At 44.6% G+C, this 17,315-nt stretch overlaps 1 protein-coding gene across 1 annotated transcript in view; it reads left to right on the top strand.

The window, feature by feature from the left end:
• The first annotated feature begins 12,449 nt into the window (after positions 1-12,449).
• Positions 12,450-17,315, top strand: part of PCDH17 (protocadherin 17) — a 95,986-nt gene continuing 91,120 nt past the window's right edge. Inside the window, exon 1 of the mRNA XM_077855478.1 lies at positions 12,450-15,278. Coding sequence (XP_077711604.1) covers positions 12,660-15,278 — 2,619 coding nt within the window. The 5' untranslated portion in view covers positions 12,450-12,659. The remainder of the gene's footprint in view (positions 15,279-17,315) is intronic.

Below are 17,315 nucleotides of genomic sequence, written 5' to 3'. Positions count from 1 at the left end.
AGTTCTATATTACATTTGTAGTATTGTTAGGATGAGAAAGTTGGAAGAGGACTCTATTTTATAGGAGGAACAAAATGCACCAAAGGGAGTTACCAGAAATAGAAATAATTCAGTAAAATCAGGAAATTACTATATTGTTCAGTTACCTTATAGAAAGAAAAACAAAGTAAGGAGAAGAAATATGCAGAACCATGGAAATTGCTTATTACTCTGGTATAGGAGTGGGAAGAACCAAGAATGCAGTAGGACTTTGAGTATATGGAGTCAAGGTTTTATAAAAGACTGAAGCACCACTCTTGATTCCAGGTGGGAGTGTAGAATGAGTCTGTGCAACAAATGAAGTCATGCAGCAGCAATGTCCACAATAGCCAAACTGTGGAAGAAGCCACGATGCCCTTTGACAGATGAATGGATAAAGAAGATGTGGTATAGACATACAATGGAATATTACTCAGCCATCAAAAAGGAAGAATACTCACCATTTGCTTCGATGTGGATGGAACTGGAGGGTATTATGCTGAGTGAAGTAAGTAATCAGAGAAGGACAATCATCATATGATTTCACTCCTATGGGGAATATAAGAACTAGTTAAAGGGATTATAAGGGAAAGGAGGGGAACTGAGAGGGGGAGACAAACCATGAGAGGCTCCTAACTCTGGGGAATGAACAAAGGGTTGCAGAAGGGGAGGTGGGCAGGCGGTTGGGGTAACTGGGTAATGGGCCCTGAGGAGGGCACTTGATGAGATGAGCACTGGGTATTATACTATATGTTGGCAAATCGAACTTCAATAAAAACAAATGAAAAAAAAAATTTAAAAATAAATGAAGTCATGAAGGGGAAAATATATATTATTTATAACAATCTTAAACTGAGCCTAAATGTTAAGGAGCTCCTGGTGTCCTGCAGCACTGTGGTTTCTTCCATGGCTTAGCTACAACGGAGTGCCTGCAAGGCACGTTGTCTTGCTTATTTTCCCTTCAGCTTTTTCCCTGAAATGTCACTTGTCCTGGAAATGGTCGAAACCCCACTCTGCGTTGACCTGTGGGTTTGGGTCATGAACCAATATAGCCGGCTGCTGCTCATCCTATGCTTTCTGCCCACCGGGTGGAGCCCAGGCAAAACAGCACTAGGAGCATAACTCAGAATTAACAATTAACAATACATATTTTTTTTTCATTATCCTTGCAGTTCAAAAATCAAGAGACTATTTCTGTGTTGGTTTTTATGTTTTGCCTGGTAGTCAATGAGCTATTTTAATTAACAAATCTGGCCTTTTCCACCCCAAAACTCATTCCTTTCATATTTTTATGGTAATAGAATTTTCTCATTTTTTCCATTCTATTTTATTTTCTCTTTTATAATTTCTATTATTTATTATTGTGTTCTGTTAATGGATGGCCTGCATTTGTCACTATGTTCATTTTTCTCTGATTTTATTTATTTCTTCATTGGCCCCTTCTTCTGAATTACAGGAAAATAGCTGAACTTTTTCGTATTATTTTCCATGGCCTATGTTTTTGGCTTCTTCTCTAGGGCACATATTTACATTTTCCCAGGTCTTTTCCTCTTTTTCCCAGAAAAGTGACTCTGGGGAGTTAAAAATTTGAGAAGTTTCCTTCAGTCTAGTCCAATCTCAATTGTATGTAAAAAACATCTTCAGTGATTTAAATATGTCATTATTGTCCTTTCCACAATGATACACAATTTTCTCTATTTTCCCTTTATTTTTCTAATGATATTTTCAATGGAAATTTAGCAAGGTTTGAGGCAAGACAGGAATTAGTGACATCTACATGTCACCAATTCACTTTGACGCTAGGACAAGATTTTAGACTTTGACTAATCATAAGTATTTCTTTTGAAGCATGTACCTTTTAAAACCAAGTAGTTTGGTGTTCTTTCCTTAAATGTTTTATTCTTAACATAAACTACTTGGAGTGATACCTTAATCTAATAACAGGGCTGGAGATTTCTCTAATCAGGAGTCCATGGGGCACAAGGAGTTCCTTGGGTTGCTTCTTCACAAATGCTCCCTTAAAAATATACAACACTTTGGGATCCCTGGGTAGCTCAATGGCTGAGCATCTGCCTTTGGTTTAGGGCATAATCCCGGAGTCCTGGGATTGAATCCCACATCAGGTTCCCCATGGAGGACCTGCTTCTCTGTGTGTGTGTGTGTGTGTGTCTTTGCCCCTCTCTCTGTGTCACTCATGAATAAATATATAAAATCTTTTTTTTTTTAATGCAATGTTTTAAATCTGTATTTTTATATACAAATGTCTTGAAAATGAGTTCTAAGCATTCAGCAGACACCTGGAAAGGTACATGACTCAATAATCTAGCTACCATGGGGTGCCAGGGTGGCTCAGTTGGTTGAATGTCCAGCTCTTGATTTCAACTCAGGTCATGATCTCAGGGTCCTGGAATGGAGCCCCATGTTGGGCTCCTTGCTTAGCACAGCGTCTGCTTGAGATTCTCTCCCTCTCTCAGCCCCTGCCCTCATACTCTCTCTAAAATAAATAAAAAATAAATAAATAAATAAATAAATAAATAAATAAATAAATCTTTTCAAAAAGAGTCTAGCTACCATTTTTGGAATATTATCAATTTATACTTGTTGAAATGGATGAGCCACAAAATAAAATTGTATTTAAATCCTCACCATTTTTATGCCCTTCTCTGATTGCTCTTGCCTGTTCATATGAGCAGTGCCCTTTACCTCTAACCAGAGAGAATTATAAGTCCATTGTTTACCAGAGTGAGAAAGATCTCTAATCTCAACAGACCTGTTGCTACTAAACATGAATAGTAAAGTGAAAGGGCTGCCCCCTGAGCAATCTTTTTCCTTCTCTGCTGATTGTGAGATTCACTTGTATCACAATAGTTATAGTCAATTGAGCTTCCACTGCAAATGAAGCTTCTGATCACAGCACAGGAAGCTTTTTCTTTTAAAAAGTGGATTTTTTAATTATTAAAATATATCTCATACTGTGCAGTGCATCACACAAACTCATCTCACCTCTCTTAAAAATTTACTATCAGTAGACAAAGCTACTTTTTGATAATTTTCTAAAAGTTACTTTAGTGTTTGTACCTGAGTATGCTAATAAAGTGCACACAATTCTTACAAGTGTTCAAGAAAATATTTATACAGACTGAATTTATAGATTACCATCACATTTATTGGAAAGACATTCTGTAACACTCAGCAGATTCTTGGAAGGATCCCTGTCACAAAAGATTTTAATTACCACTGTTCGTTATTGATATACCTTCAGAGTATTGTTAATTTATATTTCTATTTATATAAATGGCTGAGTAGTACAGTAAATTTTAAAGACTTTCTTTTTTTTAGGCTTTTCTCTGATTCCTATATGCCAATCAAATCATATAGAAGGGGAAAATAGATCATCCCAACTCATCTAATTATTATAGCCAATATATTTTAGAATTTATTTGTGTTTTCTAAGCTGAGCTGGCCAACATTTACTAATTTATTTTTAAGATTTATTTGAGAGAGAGAGAGAGTGGGAGAGAGAGAAAGAGAGAGAGAGAAGGAGCTGGAAGGGTAGAGAGAGAGAGGTAGAGAGAATCTCAAGCCGACTTGGCGCTGAGCGGGCCTCCATCCCAGGACCCTGAGATCATGACCTGACCTGAAACCAAGAGTTGGTTGTTTAAACTGGCTGCACCACCCAGCTGCCCAAAAGCTGGCCAACATTTAATAAGTACTCGAGTATCTAAGTAATTTTTGTTTTCATAGTATATTTGTTGTTGTCACATAGCAAGCTTATACTATAATAACTAGTCTTGTTGATAAAGATACCTCACTCTTTTTACTACCAAAGTTAGACTCAAGTTCTTCAATGTTTACTTTAAAATATCGAAAATTATTATATTTCCTTTAGTACTGGTAACTTGTAAATGACCATGGCCTTTTTGCTGCATATTTTGCTGTCCTCTTTTCGAGAAACAGATGACACTGACTCAGAAATCTGTGGACTCTCTAAGAATCTGAGGTTAGAACTGAGGTTTCATAGCTCCATGAATCAAACCAGCCATGGTAATTTTAAGAATGATTCAATCCAGCGATTCCTTTTACTTAACTTTTAGCATGCCTTTTAAAACATCCCTTGAGTAAGAACAGAAATAATTTTATTGGGTATACACTTGTTTATGCAGTTCTGGAATAGAGGAGACTAAACAAAGGTGCTTTACCTAAAACAAAAGTGTGCTGCTTCCACGGTGATGGACGATAGCTATTTAATAGCTCTTGGTTTTCAATTGAACTGCTCCAAATTTTTAAAGATAAGAGGTAATAATATGCTTAGCTCACTGAAAAGAGGAATTTACATAAGTAGAACATAATTATCCAAGTAAGACCTTGTCGCTGAGACTTGGGAGGGTTAATGATTATGATGATAATTAAAATGCAGGGGATTTGTAGAACACTCACTTGCTTTCTGAAGAGCTCAGTGTACTTCTCGTATATCCTTCTCATACTTCTCTATGTGATAACTATATAACGGGACATTTAAATATCTCAGAATAATAGACAAAAATGTGTGACCTGTTATACCAATAAGTGATTATAAGCTTTTGGGTTTTGCCTCACCTGAAAGGCAGGACCTCCAGTGACAAAGCTTTTTGAAACATTTCAGGTCATCGCAGCAAAACTGACTCTGAGCAAAGAGTGCCACCTACTGAATCAAGTGGCCCAGATTCCCTCCAAGGGCTGGCCTTACACAGCTTTAGAACTGTCCTAACTTGCCCTTAGCTATAAGAAACAATGGGGTTGCTGCACCATACATGAAATACTATCTTTGTTACTCGCCTGAGCTATTTTATTTTAACCATCCAGCAGGTGCATATATAAGTTAACTATTTCATTCATAAACTTTTCATTTCTTTAAAAAAAAAACTGTATACAAAGATTGAACAAGCCTAAATTTCTTAATGAAGAAAATTTTCAAAACAAATGCCTGGATGTCTCTCTTTATTGTTGCAGTGACCACAAGGGGGAGCCAGCATGTAACTTCTCCTGGGGCAGGAACGTTGAGGTTTCACAATTAATTGAATCCTTTAATTTCTGGCTAAGTCAGGAGAAGACATGAATATAACATTTGGAATTCATGAAGCTTTCTCAGAATTACATATTTCACAATGTAATCCAACTCCCCGTTTTAATTATATGTTAACTAATACATTAGATGTAACTTTTTTTCATCTGACAATCTTGTTTCTGTGTGGTCTCTCTCTCAAGTACTCTACACACAACTGCACACACAAATTATTTACACCATACCAAATGAGCTTAAATTGTCAAATTTAAATATAAAAGTGTTAATTAACTTTTAAATTTGTCTCGGTAGATACTTAAAAATAAAAGTCCTGAAATATGTATCACTGTTCAAAAATTGATCATTCGTTACTAATTTATGAGTATGTCCTTCTGACTAACATACTTAGAAATGTAAAATACATGAATACTGGTTGGAAATTTAATTCATTTCTTGTGTGAATTTCAAATTAATAGAACTTGTATGTTTTTGGAGAGTTAATCCTGTAACTTTATTTATGACTTTCACTAGGAAGATACTTCACATGTGTGGGAGGAGGTCACATATATATGTATATATTATCATTTTATAACAACATATATATACAATAAAGAAGAAAAGTAAAATATATTATTTCCTAACAAATATTTTCTAATAGCAAGATTCTGTAGTTTTAATAAAAATTAGAAAAAAATATTCAATTTAAAATACTGTTAATTTATGAAGATATTTTAGATTTTTTTCTTATTTTGCTGTATAGGAGAGATTGAGTTGTCAAAAGCTTTTTTAAATCATAAAATATTTCCCCTTAAAATTGAGGAAAAAGCCTAAAAAATTATACTTAACTCACATTTTTATTATAATTTATATTTATTATAACAGAGAAAGATGTTCTAGTGATTTTCCTATCAGTAATGTAAATTTGTCATTCGTTAAAAGAGAAAGCTTTGTTAAAAAGTTAGCAAATGGCCAATAGCTGTGTTTAGAGGAATGTCACAAATATCTCTCTAAAAGGCAATGAACTAAGAGAACTATCTATGAATGAAATACTATTACTCATTTTAGTATCCAAATATAATATGGCAACTTTTTGATACTTATTCTATATAAAACAGTTTGGCTGTTAAAATTATTTTTGAAGATTCTCTATTAACAAATAGAAATATATGTAACCAGGTAGTGAAATGAAGGTAAACATTAGGACCGAAAAGAAATAGTAGAGAGGGGATTTTTCATTCATATAAACAGTGATTGTGCTGAAAATATCAGCATCAAAATTTCTTTTAAGAGCTATATTTTATTGAGCTCAAGAATACAGCAAATAAGACAAGTTTTTGAAGAATGCTGTAAGTGCTGCCTTTAGGGCTGCATGCATAAACTCTCAGAACTACAACTACAACTAGTAAGTAGTGAAAAACAGTCTCCCAGAGACAAAATTAAGTAACTTAAATAACATGAGATTTCATTAAAAAGCATCTTTAAGATTATGTGTTAAGAATTAAATTACTGATTTAATGTAGAAGTATTAATAAATATTCCTTAGTCTATAATATAGACCATGATGCTTCTGTTGGTAGCTATTCATTTTTGTTTGTTTGGGTTAAGGATTTTACCTGAGACAGAGGATACGCGGGGAGAGTGGCAGAGGGAGAGGGAGAAGCAGGTGCCCCACTGAGCAGGGAGTTCCCTACTGGGCTTGATACCAGGACCCTGAGATCATGACCTGAGCAGAAGGTAAATGCTTAACTGAGTGAGCCATCCAGGTGCCCCTGTCGGTAGCTAGACTAACCTAACAATCAATTTGTTTTAAATCTTACTTGGACTAGCATATCTTATTAACTGAATACTTTTACATTTATATGTCTTTTCAAGTACCTTTGCTCAATAAGAGTACATACACATTGTATTTTGATTAAATCAACGAAATCTTTGGATGTTCCATATATGTTTAACAAAAAAAGTATTAACACAATTTTGGTTTAAGGCTGAGACTACCAACTATGATTGTAAATCATGATTATCAACCAGTCTCTTTTTGAGAAATGTGAGATCGTGGGTACTGTTAGTTATACATAACACTACATTCTTCTAGATTCCTCAACCAGATCTCATATGTCCATAGCCTACTATGGTATAGAATACAATAAAATCTTTGAACTATTTAACCATATGTATATCAATTTTTAAAATGAACTTAATATTTTAAGCATAGTTACAAATAAATTACCTAAGAACTATCAAACAAAAATATTTGGGAAGCAAGATAGAACTTATAATGATAAAATACATGTAGTGATATAAATGATAAAAAATTAGTGGTGATAATAGCTTAAAATTGTATCTGGTTAAGAAGAAGCAGAAGAATTGAAAATATCAGTTGATTCTCTATCCTTTAAGAATAATGTAGGGATGAGACATAAGGATAAAAATCAATTAGTTTGAATACATGTCAGTTTTTAATAACAGAACTCCTTACTACAACTTAAAATATAAATAGATACCTGACATAGGTCCATTTTGCTCCCTTTGGCAAATGCCCTGTGGCATGTTATTCTCTTTCTATACACTAGGGGGAAGTGTGACATAATTACTCTGGAAGGGTGGTGAGCAAATTGTCTATGAGGATGTATTTTCCTTTCACAGGTCTCTTCCTAAACACTCTTTCCCCCCTCATTTGTGTAACAGCACACTTAATCAGAGCCAGTCAATAAGCCATATTCCCCTACCCTTGAAATTTTTTCATTTTCTTGTTTTTGCCTTATTGTAAACCTCAGGGATACTTTATGACTTAGCTAGAATTAGCATATAATGCATAAAAGCCATGTTTGTCATATTTTTAAAAAGTAGTGATTAATAAATGAGTGCGTAACTATTACTCTTTATTTAGGTTAGCTGTTGCTTTTAAAGCATCAAAGCCCCAGTTTCCAAGGCACATGTGTTGGGACAGATGTATCAAGCCTAAAGAGATAGAAAGGTAAAATTTCACAAAGCAGCATGGTTAGGCACCCACTCAGCAAAACATCCCAGATTTCTACAAAGCTCTAGCCTCCCCGTTTATTGAAGGTATATGCCTAAACTACTTACTGAGAAAATACAAAGACATTTTAGGATTTGAAGGTCTGGCTATAAAGAGCTCCTCTTTGAATTTTTAAATTGTTGAAGATAATCTCTCAAGGGAGTGGTGAATTTTGGATCCAGATCAGACTGTAAACTCAGACTATAGGTTATCTCATTGAATCCTCCAGGAAATAAATAGCTCCTTTACTTGAATCTTTAAGCAATTATCCCAACAACAATCATCAGAACTTTCTGTAACTGGTCTGGATTTGATTTTCTCCGAATCCTGAATGATTCATGTAACAGACTTGTACGCTAGTCATTCACAATTTATAAATGGCAACTTAACTTTAGTATTTATGAATTGCGATCAATACGCTAGCAATCAAAACACTCACCTTTTCTATTTCAATACTTGTTTTCTTTTTCCTTCTTAACTCTTTCCCAGAACCACAGGCTCAGAAGCAAATCAGTCTTCACTTGTGGATGTCTGTGATAATAGTTTGGGAAGAAAGGATCTCTGAAATTGGAGACTGAACTTGACAAAGTAAATGAATCAGGAGCCTCTGTGTGTGTGTGTGTGTGTGTGTGTGTGTGTGTGTGTGTGGTGGTGGTGGTGGTGGTGGTGGTGGTGTTACTTACACAACATGAATCTTAACAGATCCCCCACTGATCTGCTTTGCGCTAAAGGCTCAGCTGTTATGCATAGGAGCTTTGGCAAACGTGGTTATCAACACTCATTCGGTCTTGAGATAAAATTCAGATGCCACATAGAACTTCAATAACAAGATCCAGTAACAAAGCCTGAAAACTACTGTGTGTGTCCACGGAGAGGTGTCCGCTTCACCTTAAATCTGGACTGAGCTGAGGGTGACCTAAAAGGCTAGTGTCCTAAGTATTACATATCCAAATTTGAGCTTCCCCAAACTACAAAGCTGGAATTGACAGTGAGCCTTTTCCCTTAAAGGAGAGTTTTTCCTCTGGGGAGACACGGCCTCTCTTTCACCGGGCTTTCTGCTTTTCTTCTGAAACACTTTCATAATCAAGTGACTTTCCTTGCATGGGTGCCTGGGGACGGTTGATTTTTCTCCGAGGATAAAGAAAGTTACATATCGATTGCTGTTGCTCGGGGTTTGCACCAGCTCTGGCAGAAGCGGGCGCGCGAGCGCCCTCGCATTCACACACACACACACACACACTCTCCCTGAAATACACATAACACCCCTAGACACACACGCACACGCGCACACACACACACACGCACGCACTCCACGCACACACATCCCTCTGCACCACATGCAGACGGATCGACACGCGGCCAGAAGATCTGAGCCTCTCTCTGCATCTGAGCCTCTCTAGGTGTGCGTTTGGTGCCAGGATGTGTGTGTGTGTGTGTGTGTGTGTGTACAGAAACCCATCGGGAAGACCGCAGCTACCTTATTCTGCAAGCACGCTGCGATTCCGGTTCCTGTGTACATGGAACCAAAAAAAAAAAAAAAATTAAATCGCTGTCAAACTTTTTTTTTTTTTTTCTTTTAAATCTCCTGCTTCTGGAGGAAGACGGTGGAGGAGCTTCTCCCCCCGGTAGCTGGAGACTCTGGAGAGCCGGCGGCGAGGCCCTGGGCGCCGCTGCCGAGGCGGAGCGCGGGGCCCCGGGCAGCCCAGCCCGTCTCCCATCTAACTGATCTAATCAATGACTCCGAGGAGCTGGGGCTCCTGGCTCCGCCCCCGCCAGTGTCTTCTCCGCCTCCTATTGGGCGTGGGCCGAGGGGGCGGGGCCTCGTTCCTCGCGCGGATTGGCTGGCAGGGAATCAGTATCAATGTTTAAGCGGCGGCGTGAGGTGCATAGAGTCAGTGAGCCAGAGGCGCTGGGGAGAGAGCGGGGACCGCGAGCCCGGCGGATGCGGCAGCGGCGGAGGGCGGCTGGGGAGACGCCGCTCCAACTGTTGAATTTTCACCTTTCGTTTCCTCCGGTGCTTTGCTCTGCGGAGATGGATTTATTTGCCTTGAAATCCGCACGTCTTTTGCAGGCTATGAGCTGATCCTGACGGGCACCAGATTAAAAGAGACCACCCGTGATAGAAGAGGAGGAAAAGAAAGAAAAAAAAGAAAGAAAAAAAGAAAAAAAAAAAGCCCTCCACTACGGACTGCACAATTAACTATGCACACCGGTGCTGGACTTTGTGAATAGAGAACATTGAGAGGAAAATCGTGAACTATGATGCGGGGCTAAGCTGTGAACAGTCATTGGAATCCTGATTTTTTTTTCTCTCTCTCTCTCTCTCTTTTTTTCCCCCCAAGACTCTGAAAGATTTGGGGGTTCCCCAAGGAAAGGTTTAAAAAAATAAACAAAACAAACAAATAAATTACACCTAGCAAAAACAGACGCCTTGTTTTCCAGACCCTCGGACCCCGGCAGAAAGAGGTAGAGTAAAAGTGCTGCTGGATTCAGCTACACCTTCCTTCCTTCCCACCCTCCCTTTTTTATCTCCCCCCCCCTTTTTTTTTCTTTTCCTCCAAAACATGAATCTGGCTTTTCTTTCTCTAGAGTGAGTCAGAGAAAGCGTTAGGAAGAAGCCGCAACTAATGTCTGTGGAGGAAGGACCATGAGGCCAGAGTGAATCCGATTCGTTCCACCGCTTCTGACTCATCGGGCGGATCGGAACACCTGCATTTCTGGATGTGTCATTCCCGTATGTCGAGGTGCCTCGAGAACCCGAAATGATGTGCGGCCAGACCTGTGCCTGACAGCCCCTCGGAGGGAGCTCTCGGGGGTTGGGTCCCCCCCCCCCCCCGCTGGACCGCGGCGGCCGCAGCTCCTCACCCCCTGCCCTCCTCGAGTCGCCCAGAGCCAGACTGAGAGCCAGACTGCAGAATGCATCACGCCAAACCTTGATGTGTTTCTTCCATCCAGCCCACTCCTACTATTAAAAAAAGAGAGAGAGAGAAAGAAAAAAAAGAGAGAGAGAAAGAAAAAAGGAAAGAAATTGACGGGGGGAGGGGAACACCCCGCACTCTATTAGCTTCCAATATTCACCACTTTTATTCCTCGCCAAGGTTTTCCTTTTCTAGATGAAGAGGACTGGGAGGCAGGGCCATTGGAAGGAGATGCTGAATAGAAAGAAAAGAGAGGCACTTGACAGCCCAGCCCTGTGAATGCAGAGACTGTTTCCCTTCTAGCGAGAGACACAGGGAGAGTGTGTGTGTGTGCGAGGACTTGGGAGGGTGGCTCCCCCTTCCTTTTTATTCCGCCTCCCCCTCCCCCTTCAGATCTGCACCTCCAACCATGAGTTGCCTGTTGATTTCCTCTCGCCTGGGAAGAAAAGCAAACTGGAATTAAACTGCATCGAGAGGAGTCCTTGCTCTCTCGGGGAGAGAATGGGATGGTAGCGGCGGCTACTGGCTTGGCACCGAGGAATCACAGCGTGTGTGTTCTCCGAACAGAGGCGGGGACAGAGCTATAGACCCCCCCTCCCCTCCACCGCCACCGCCCCCCCCCGCCACCACCCTCCACCACCGCCCCCCGCCTCCTCCCCACAGACTCACACCGCAAACGCTGATCTGGCGGTGGCTTTCCTGACTTCGGGGGACAGCCTTTTCCGAGGAAGAGAGGGAGGAGCCTGCTGGAGGGAGGAAACTACAAATCGGGACACTAGTTCTTTGCGCTGCATTTCCTCCCCTCCCTTTGGCTGCTCGGAAAGGAGAGAGCGAGAGCGAGAGGAGGAGGGAAAAGAGGAAAAAAAAAAGAAAGAAAGAAAAAGAATACGCTTGGCTGGGAGATGCAGTCCGCCGCCGCCTCTGCCTCAGCCAGCAATGCGAGATTAGATCTCTAAATGCAGCAAAACACAGCCTGAAAACCGAACGGCCCGCGAAGCCAGCAGACGTTTCCCAGGGCTCCGGCGAAGCTTCAGAATACACCCGGCTCGGTCTCCTCTCTGCCGTCTCCCCGTTGCTCCTCACCCCCAGCAATTTCACCACGGGAGGCGAGACACAAGTAAGGATTGCACTTTCCCATCTGCCCGAAGACACACCTCCCCGCTCCCTCCCCCACCCGATGTGAGGAGGACCCGGGCGCCCGCCGCGGGAGTGGAGGTGCAGCGCCCCAGCGGGAGCCGGGGACACCCGCGAAGCCAGTGGCCGGCCCTTCGAGACGCGGTTGCCATCCCCTCGCCGGCCTCGTCGCTCAACTTTGAGTGTCCCCAAGTCCCGGCGGCGGAGACAAAGCGCGGGGCTCGCCCCCAGCCGCAGGGAGCCGCCGCCTTGCTCCGCGCCCCTGCAGCCTCGCCTCGCCGCGCCGCCGCCGCCGCCGCCGCCGCTTCGCGCCCAGTGCGGATGCTGTAGATCAACAGGTTCGGGGAACTTGAGCGGAATACGGAGACCGGCCCCGGGGGGGTGCCGCAGCCCCCGAGCGCGGGGAAGGAAGGACCCACGGACTCGGGGCTCGCGTCGCGCGCGCGCGCTGCGCCGGGGCCCCAGGCTGGCGCGCACCCACTCGCTCGCCCCTCCGGTGCGGCTGCTCCCGCCCCCACCCCTCCGGTCTGGGATGTACCTGTCCATCTGTTGCTGTTTCCTCCTGTGGGCCCCTGCCCTGACGCTCAAAAACCTCAACTACTCGGTGCCGGAGGAGCAAGGGGCCGGCACCGTGATCGGCAACATCGGCAAGGATGCTCGACTGCAGCCGGGGCTTCCGCCCGCAGAGCGCGGCGGCGGCGGCGGCGGCGGCGGCGGCGGCGGCGGCGGCGGGCGCAGCAAGTCCGGGAGCTACCGGGTGCTGGAGAACTCCGCGCCGCACCTGCTGGACGTGGACGCCGACAGCGGGCTCCTCTACACCAAGCAGCGCATCGACCGCGAGTCCCTGTGCCGCCACAACGCCAAGTGCCAGCTGTCCCTCGAGGTGTTCGCCAACGACAAGGAGATCTGCATGATCAAGGTGGAGGTCCAGGACATCAACGACAACGCGCCCTCCTTCCCCTCGGACCAGATCGAGATGGACATCTCGGAGAACGCGGCGCCCGGCACCCGCTTCCCGCTCACGAGCGCGCACGACCCCGACGCCGGCGACAACGGGCTCCGCACCTACCTGCTCACGCGCGACGACCACGGGCTCTTCGCGCTGGACGTCAAGTCCCGCGGCGACGGCACCAAGTTCCCGGAGCTGGTCATCCAGAAGGCCCTGGACCGCGAGCAGCAGAACCACCACACGCTGGTGCTGACCGCCCTGGACGGCGGCGAGCCGCCCAGGTCGGCCACTGTGCAAATCAACGTGAAGGTGATCGACTCCAACGACAACAGCCCCGTCTTCGAGGCGCCCTCCTACCTGGTGGAGCTGCCCGAGAACGCCCCGCTGGGCACCGTGGTCATCGATCTGAACGCCACCGACGCCGACGAGGGCCCCAACGGCGAGGTGCTCTACTCCTTCAGCAGCTACGTGCCTGACCGCGTGCGAGAGCTCTTCTCCATCGACCCCAAGACCGGCCTGATCCGCGTCAAGGGCAACCTGGACTATGAGGAGAACGGGATGCTGGAGATCGACGTGCAGGCCCGGGACCTGGGGCCCAACCCCATCCCGGCCCACTGCAAGGTCACCGTCAAGCTCATCGACCGCAACGACAACGCGCCGTCCATCGGTTTCGTCTCCGTGCGCCAGGGGGCGCTGAGCGAGGCCGCCCCGCCCGGCACCGTCATCGCCCTGGTGCGGGTCACTGACCGCGACTCCGGCAAGAACGGGCAGCTGCAGTGCAGGGTCCTGGGCGGGGGGGGCACGGCCGGCGGCGGCGGCGGCGGCGGCGGCGGCGGCGGCGGCCTGGGCGGGCCCGGGGGGGCCGTGCCCTTCAAGCTGGAGGAGAACTACGACAACTTCTACACCGTGGTGACAGACCGCCCGCTGGACCGCGAGACGCAGGACGAGTACAACGTGACGATCGTGGCGCGGGACGGGGGCTCGCCCCCGCTCAACTCCACCAAGTCGTTCGCCGTCAAGATCCTGGACGAGAACGACAACCCCCCTCGTTTCACCAAGGGGCTCTACGTGCTGCAGGTGCACGAAAACAACATCCCCGGGGAGTACCTGGGCTCGGTGCTCGCGCAGGACCCCGACCTGGGCCAGAACGGCACCGTGTCCTACTCCATCCTGCCCTCGCACATCGGCGACGTGTCCATCTACACCTACGTGAGCGTGAACCCCACCAACGGGGCCATCTACGCCCTGCGCTCCTTCAACTACGAGCAGACCAAGGCGTTTGAGTTCAAGGTGCTCGCCAAGGACTCGGGGGCGCCCGCACACCTGGAGAGCAACGCGACCGTGAGGGTGACCGTGCTGGACGTGAACGACAACGCGCCGGTGATCGTGCTGCCCACGCTGCAGAACGACACGGCCGAGCTGCAGGTGCCCCGCAACGCCGGCCTGGGCTACCTGGTGAGCACCGTGCGCGCCCTCGACAGCGACTTCGGCGAGAGCGGGCGCCTCACCTACGAGATCGTGGACGGGAACGACGACCACCTGTTTGAGATCGATCCCTCCAGCGGCGAGATCCGCACGCTGCACCCCTTCTGGGAGGACGTGACCCCGGTGGTGGAGCTGGTCGTGAAGGTGACTGACCACGGGAAGCCCACGCTGTCGGCCGTGGCCAAGCTCATCATCCGCTCGGTGAGCGGCTCCCTGCCCGAGGGGGTCCCGCGCGTGAACGGCGAGCAGCACCACTGGGACATGTCGCTGCCGCTCATCGTGACCCTGAGCACCATCTCCATCATCCTCCTCGCGGCCATGATCACCATCGCCGTCAAGTGCAAGCGCGAGAACAAGGAGATTCGCACCTACAACTGCCGCATCGCCGAGTACAGCCACCCGCAGCTGGGCGGCGGCAAGGGCAAGAAGAAGAAGATCAACAAAAACGATATCATGCTGGTGCAGAGCGAGGTGGAGGAGAGGAACGCCATGAACGTCATGAACGTGGTGAGCAGCCCCTCCCTGGCCACCTCCCCCATGTACTTCGACTACCAGACCCGCCTGCCCCTCAGCTCGCCCCGCTCCGAGGTGATGTACCTCAAACCGGCCTCCAACAACCTGACTGTGCCCCAGGGCCACGCGGGCTGCCACACCAGCTTCACCGGACAAGGCACCAACGCAAGCGAGACCCCTGCCACTCGGATGTCCATAATTCAGGTAAGAGACTTGTAGCCTAACTGGGACTTGACTTCATTGCTGGCGTCTGGAGCGGTCCTGACACCTTCGGACCAGGACCAGCCGCCTTGCCAGCAGCAGTGAGAGGGGGGAAAAAAAAAAAGAATTTTTTTTTTCATTTTCCAATGAAAATCGCTTTACACTTTTGCCACTACCTGTACCTGTCTATACGTGACCCCTCCCTTGTAAATAGCCTGAGATCTAAAGGATGTGAATGTTTGTACTTCTGTTGTATTTTAAAGTTTATTTTTGTAGGTTTAAAAATGTTGGCAGCGTTCAGTATTTAGAGCTCATTTTACTTGTTGGTCGACATTTCTCTCCATTACAGAGGATACCCAGAGTAGGGGGGAAACAAAGTTTTAACTAGATTTGCTTTTTAATTCTGTGTGTGTGTGTGTGTGTGTGTTTTTTTTAAATCTGATGCCGGAAATGAAAGAAGTGTATACTCAAATATTCAGAAGTTAACTTCTTCTTCAAGTACAAGATAGCAGCTAGCCTGAATTTCAGATCCTGAGTATGAGCTAAGTTTTCACTCCTCCCCCCACCCCCACCAAAAGTCCCTTTTAGATTTTAGACAGTGTGTTAAAGAACACGAGTTTTATTTCTTCTTCTCAGCAGAAACTGCATCCTAATGGCTTAGGGTAGTTTAAACTTTTAATATGTGAATTATGTTCTGAAGCTCTTACAAAAGTTTGAATAAATGTGGGCTCTGCATAATGACCATTAACTGTCCAAGAAAAGTTTATGTCTATTTTGTCCTGTAGTTTTCCAGAGCTGTTTCTTGGAGTCATTGAGGAAGGAATAGAGTGTACACAGAGTCGTTTTATATGGTTGAAAGGCACTTGATGCACCAAAAAGAATTTCAGGATGCATTTAGTTTGCATACTGTATATTTCCAGTATAGCTAAGTGAGAATTTAATATATTTTAGATGGTGTAATCCAAAGTTATTGATATATATATTTTTTTAAAAAACCTAAATGACTAACCCATCATGGACATAGATTACAACAATAGCAGGTGACTGGACTTTGTCTGGTCGCTGCCTAGCTTCTTTTATCCACTATTAAGTTGTGTCACAGAAAAACTTAATTCTTGCTTATTATAGATGCATGTTGCTACAAATTATCCTGGATGAGCACTACTTGAAATTCAAAATTGAGTTTAACTAAAAGTGACACTTTGGGAGGAAGATTAGTTTGGGGCAAATGAAGTTGATTTGTTCTTAATTGTATGCTTTGAAAAGCAAATACCTTTTAATGACACTTGATTCAGTAATGTTTTTATTATTAAAATGAATAGGTACATTCCGTAACCTTATCCTTTCCAACATGAGTGTGACAAATGCTAAAAGCAAAACATATTTTCTTAAGATAGTTTAATGTCCTTATAAAACACTCTTGTACTTGATGCTGCTGAATACTAAAGTATCAATTCTAGTATTGAATCCCACTTTTTATGATGTCTACTGTATACCAGTAATCACGATATTTTGATGTCTATAAAAGGCTGAACAAGAAATATATCCTTTAAAAAATATTGTGGTTTCTATGAAAGTCTTTCTGTGACTGTGTAAAACTGGTATTTATGATAATCCCTTTAGGGAGATATGTTAAAATATGTATTTATAGATCTTTTGCAGTCATTTTATTAGACACATATGTTAAATACCTTTCCTCTATTTTTACCATTGACAATTACAAAGATATCACAGAGAGTTCATGCCTCTTCTTCCATTTCAAATGCTGTTAGATGAATTCTTATTTAGGTTCCAGTAAAAATGAAGTGGGCGCAGTAGAATATCAGAAAGCCTGATTACTTGGTCAGATTAGTGAGGAACATATTCGGATGGAGGGATCCAGAGGGTTTTGAGGGGTCGGGGGGCCTATACTGTATTCACACCATGCTGTTCTTTAAGCTGTTCATTGCTTGAGGAATGGATGATGGTGATGATGATGATGATGGCAGTGGTGGTGATGATGATGATGATGACGATTTCTCTCAGCAGTAAATCTTAAGC

Source organism: Canis aureus, chromosome 17 (assembly GCF_053574225.1).
Source record: "Canis aureus isolate CA01 chromosome 17, VMU_Caureus_v.1.0, whole genome shotgun sequence".
Lineage (NCBI taxonomy): Eukaryota > Metazoa > Chordata > Mammalia > Carnivora > Canidae > Canis > Canis aureus.
The sequence above is the reverse complement of the archived record's forward strand: the minus strand, read 5'-3'. Positions and strand labels throughout refer to the sequence as shown.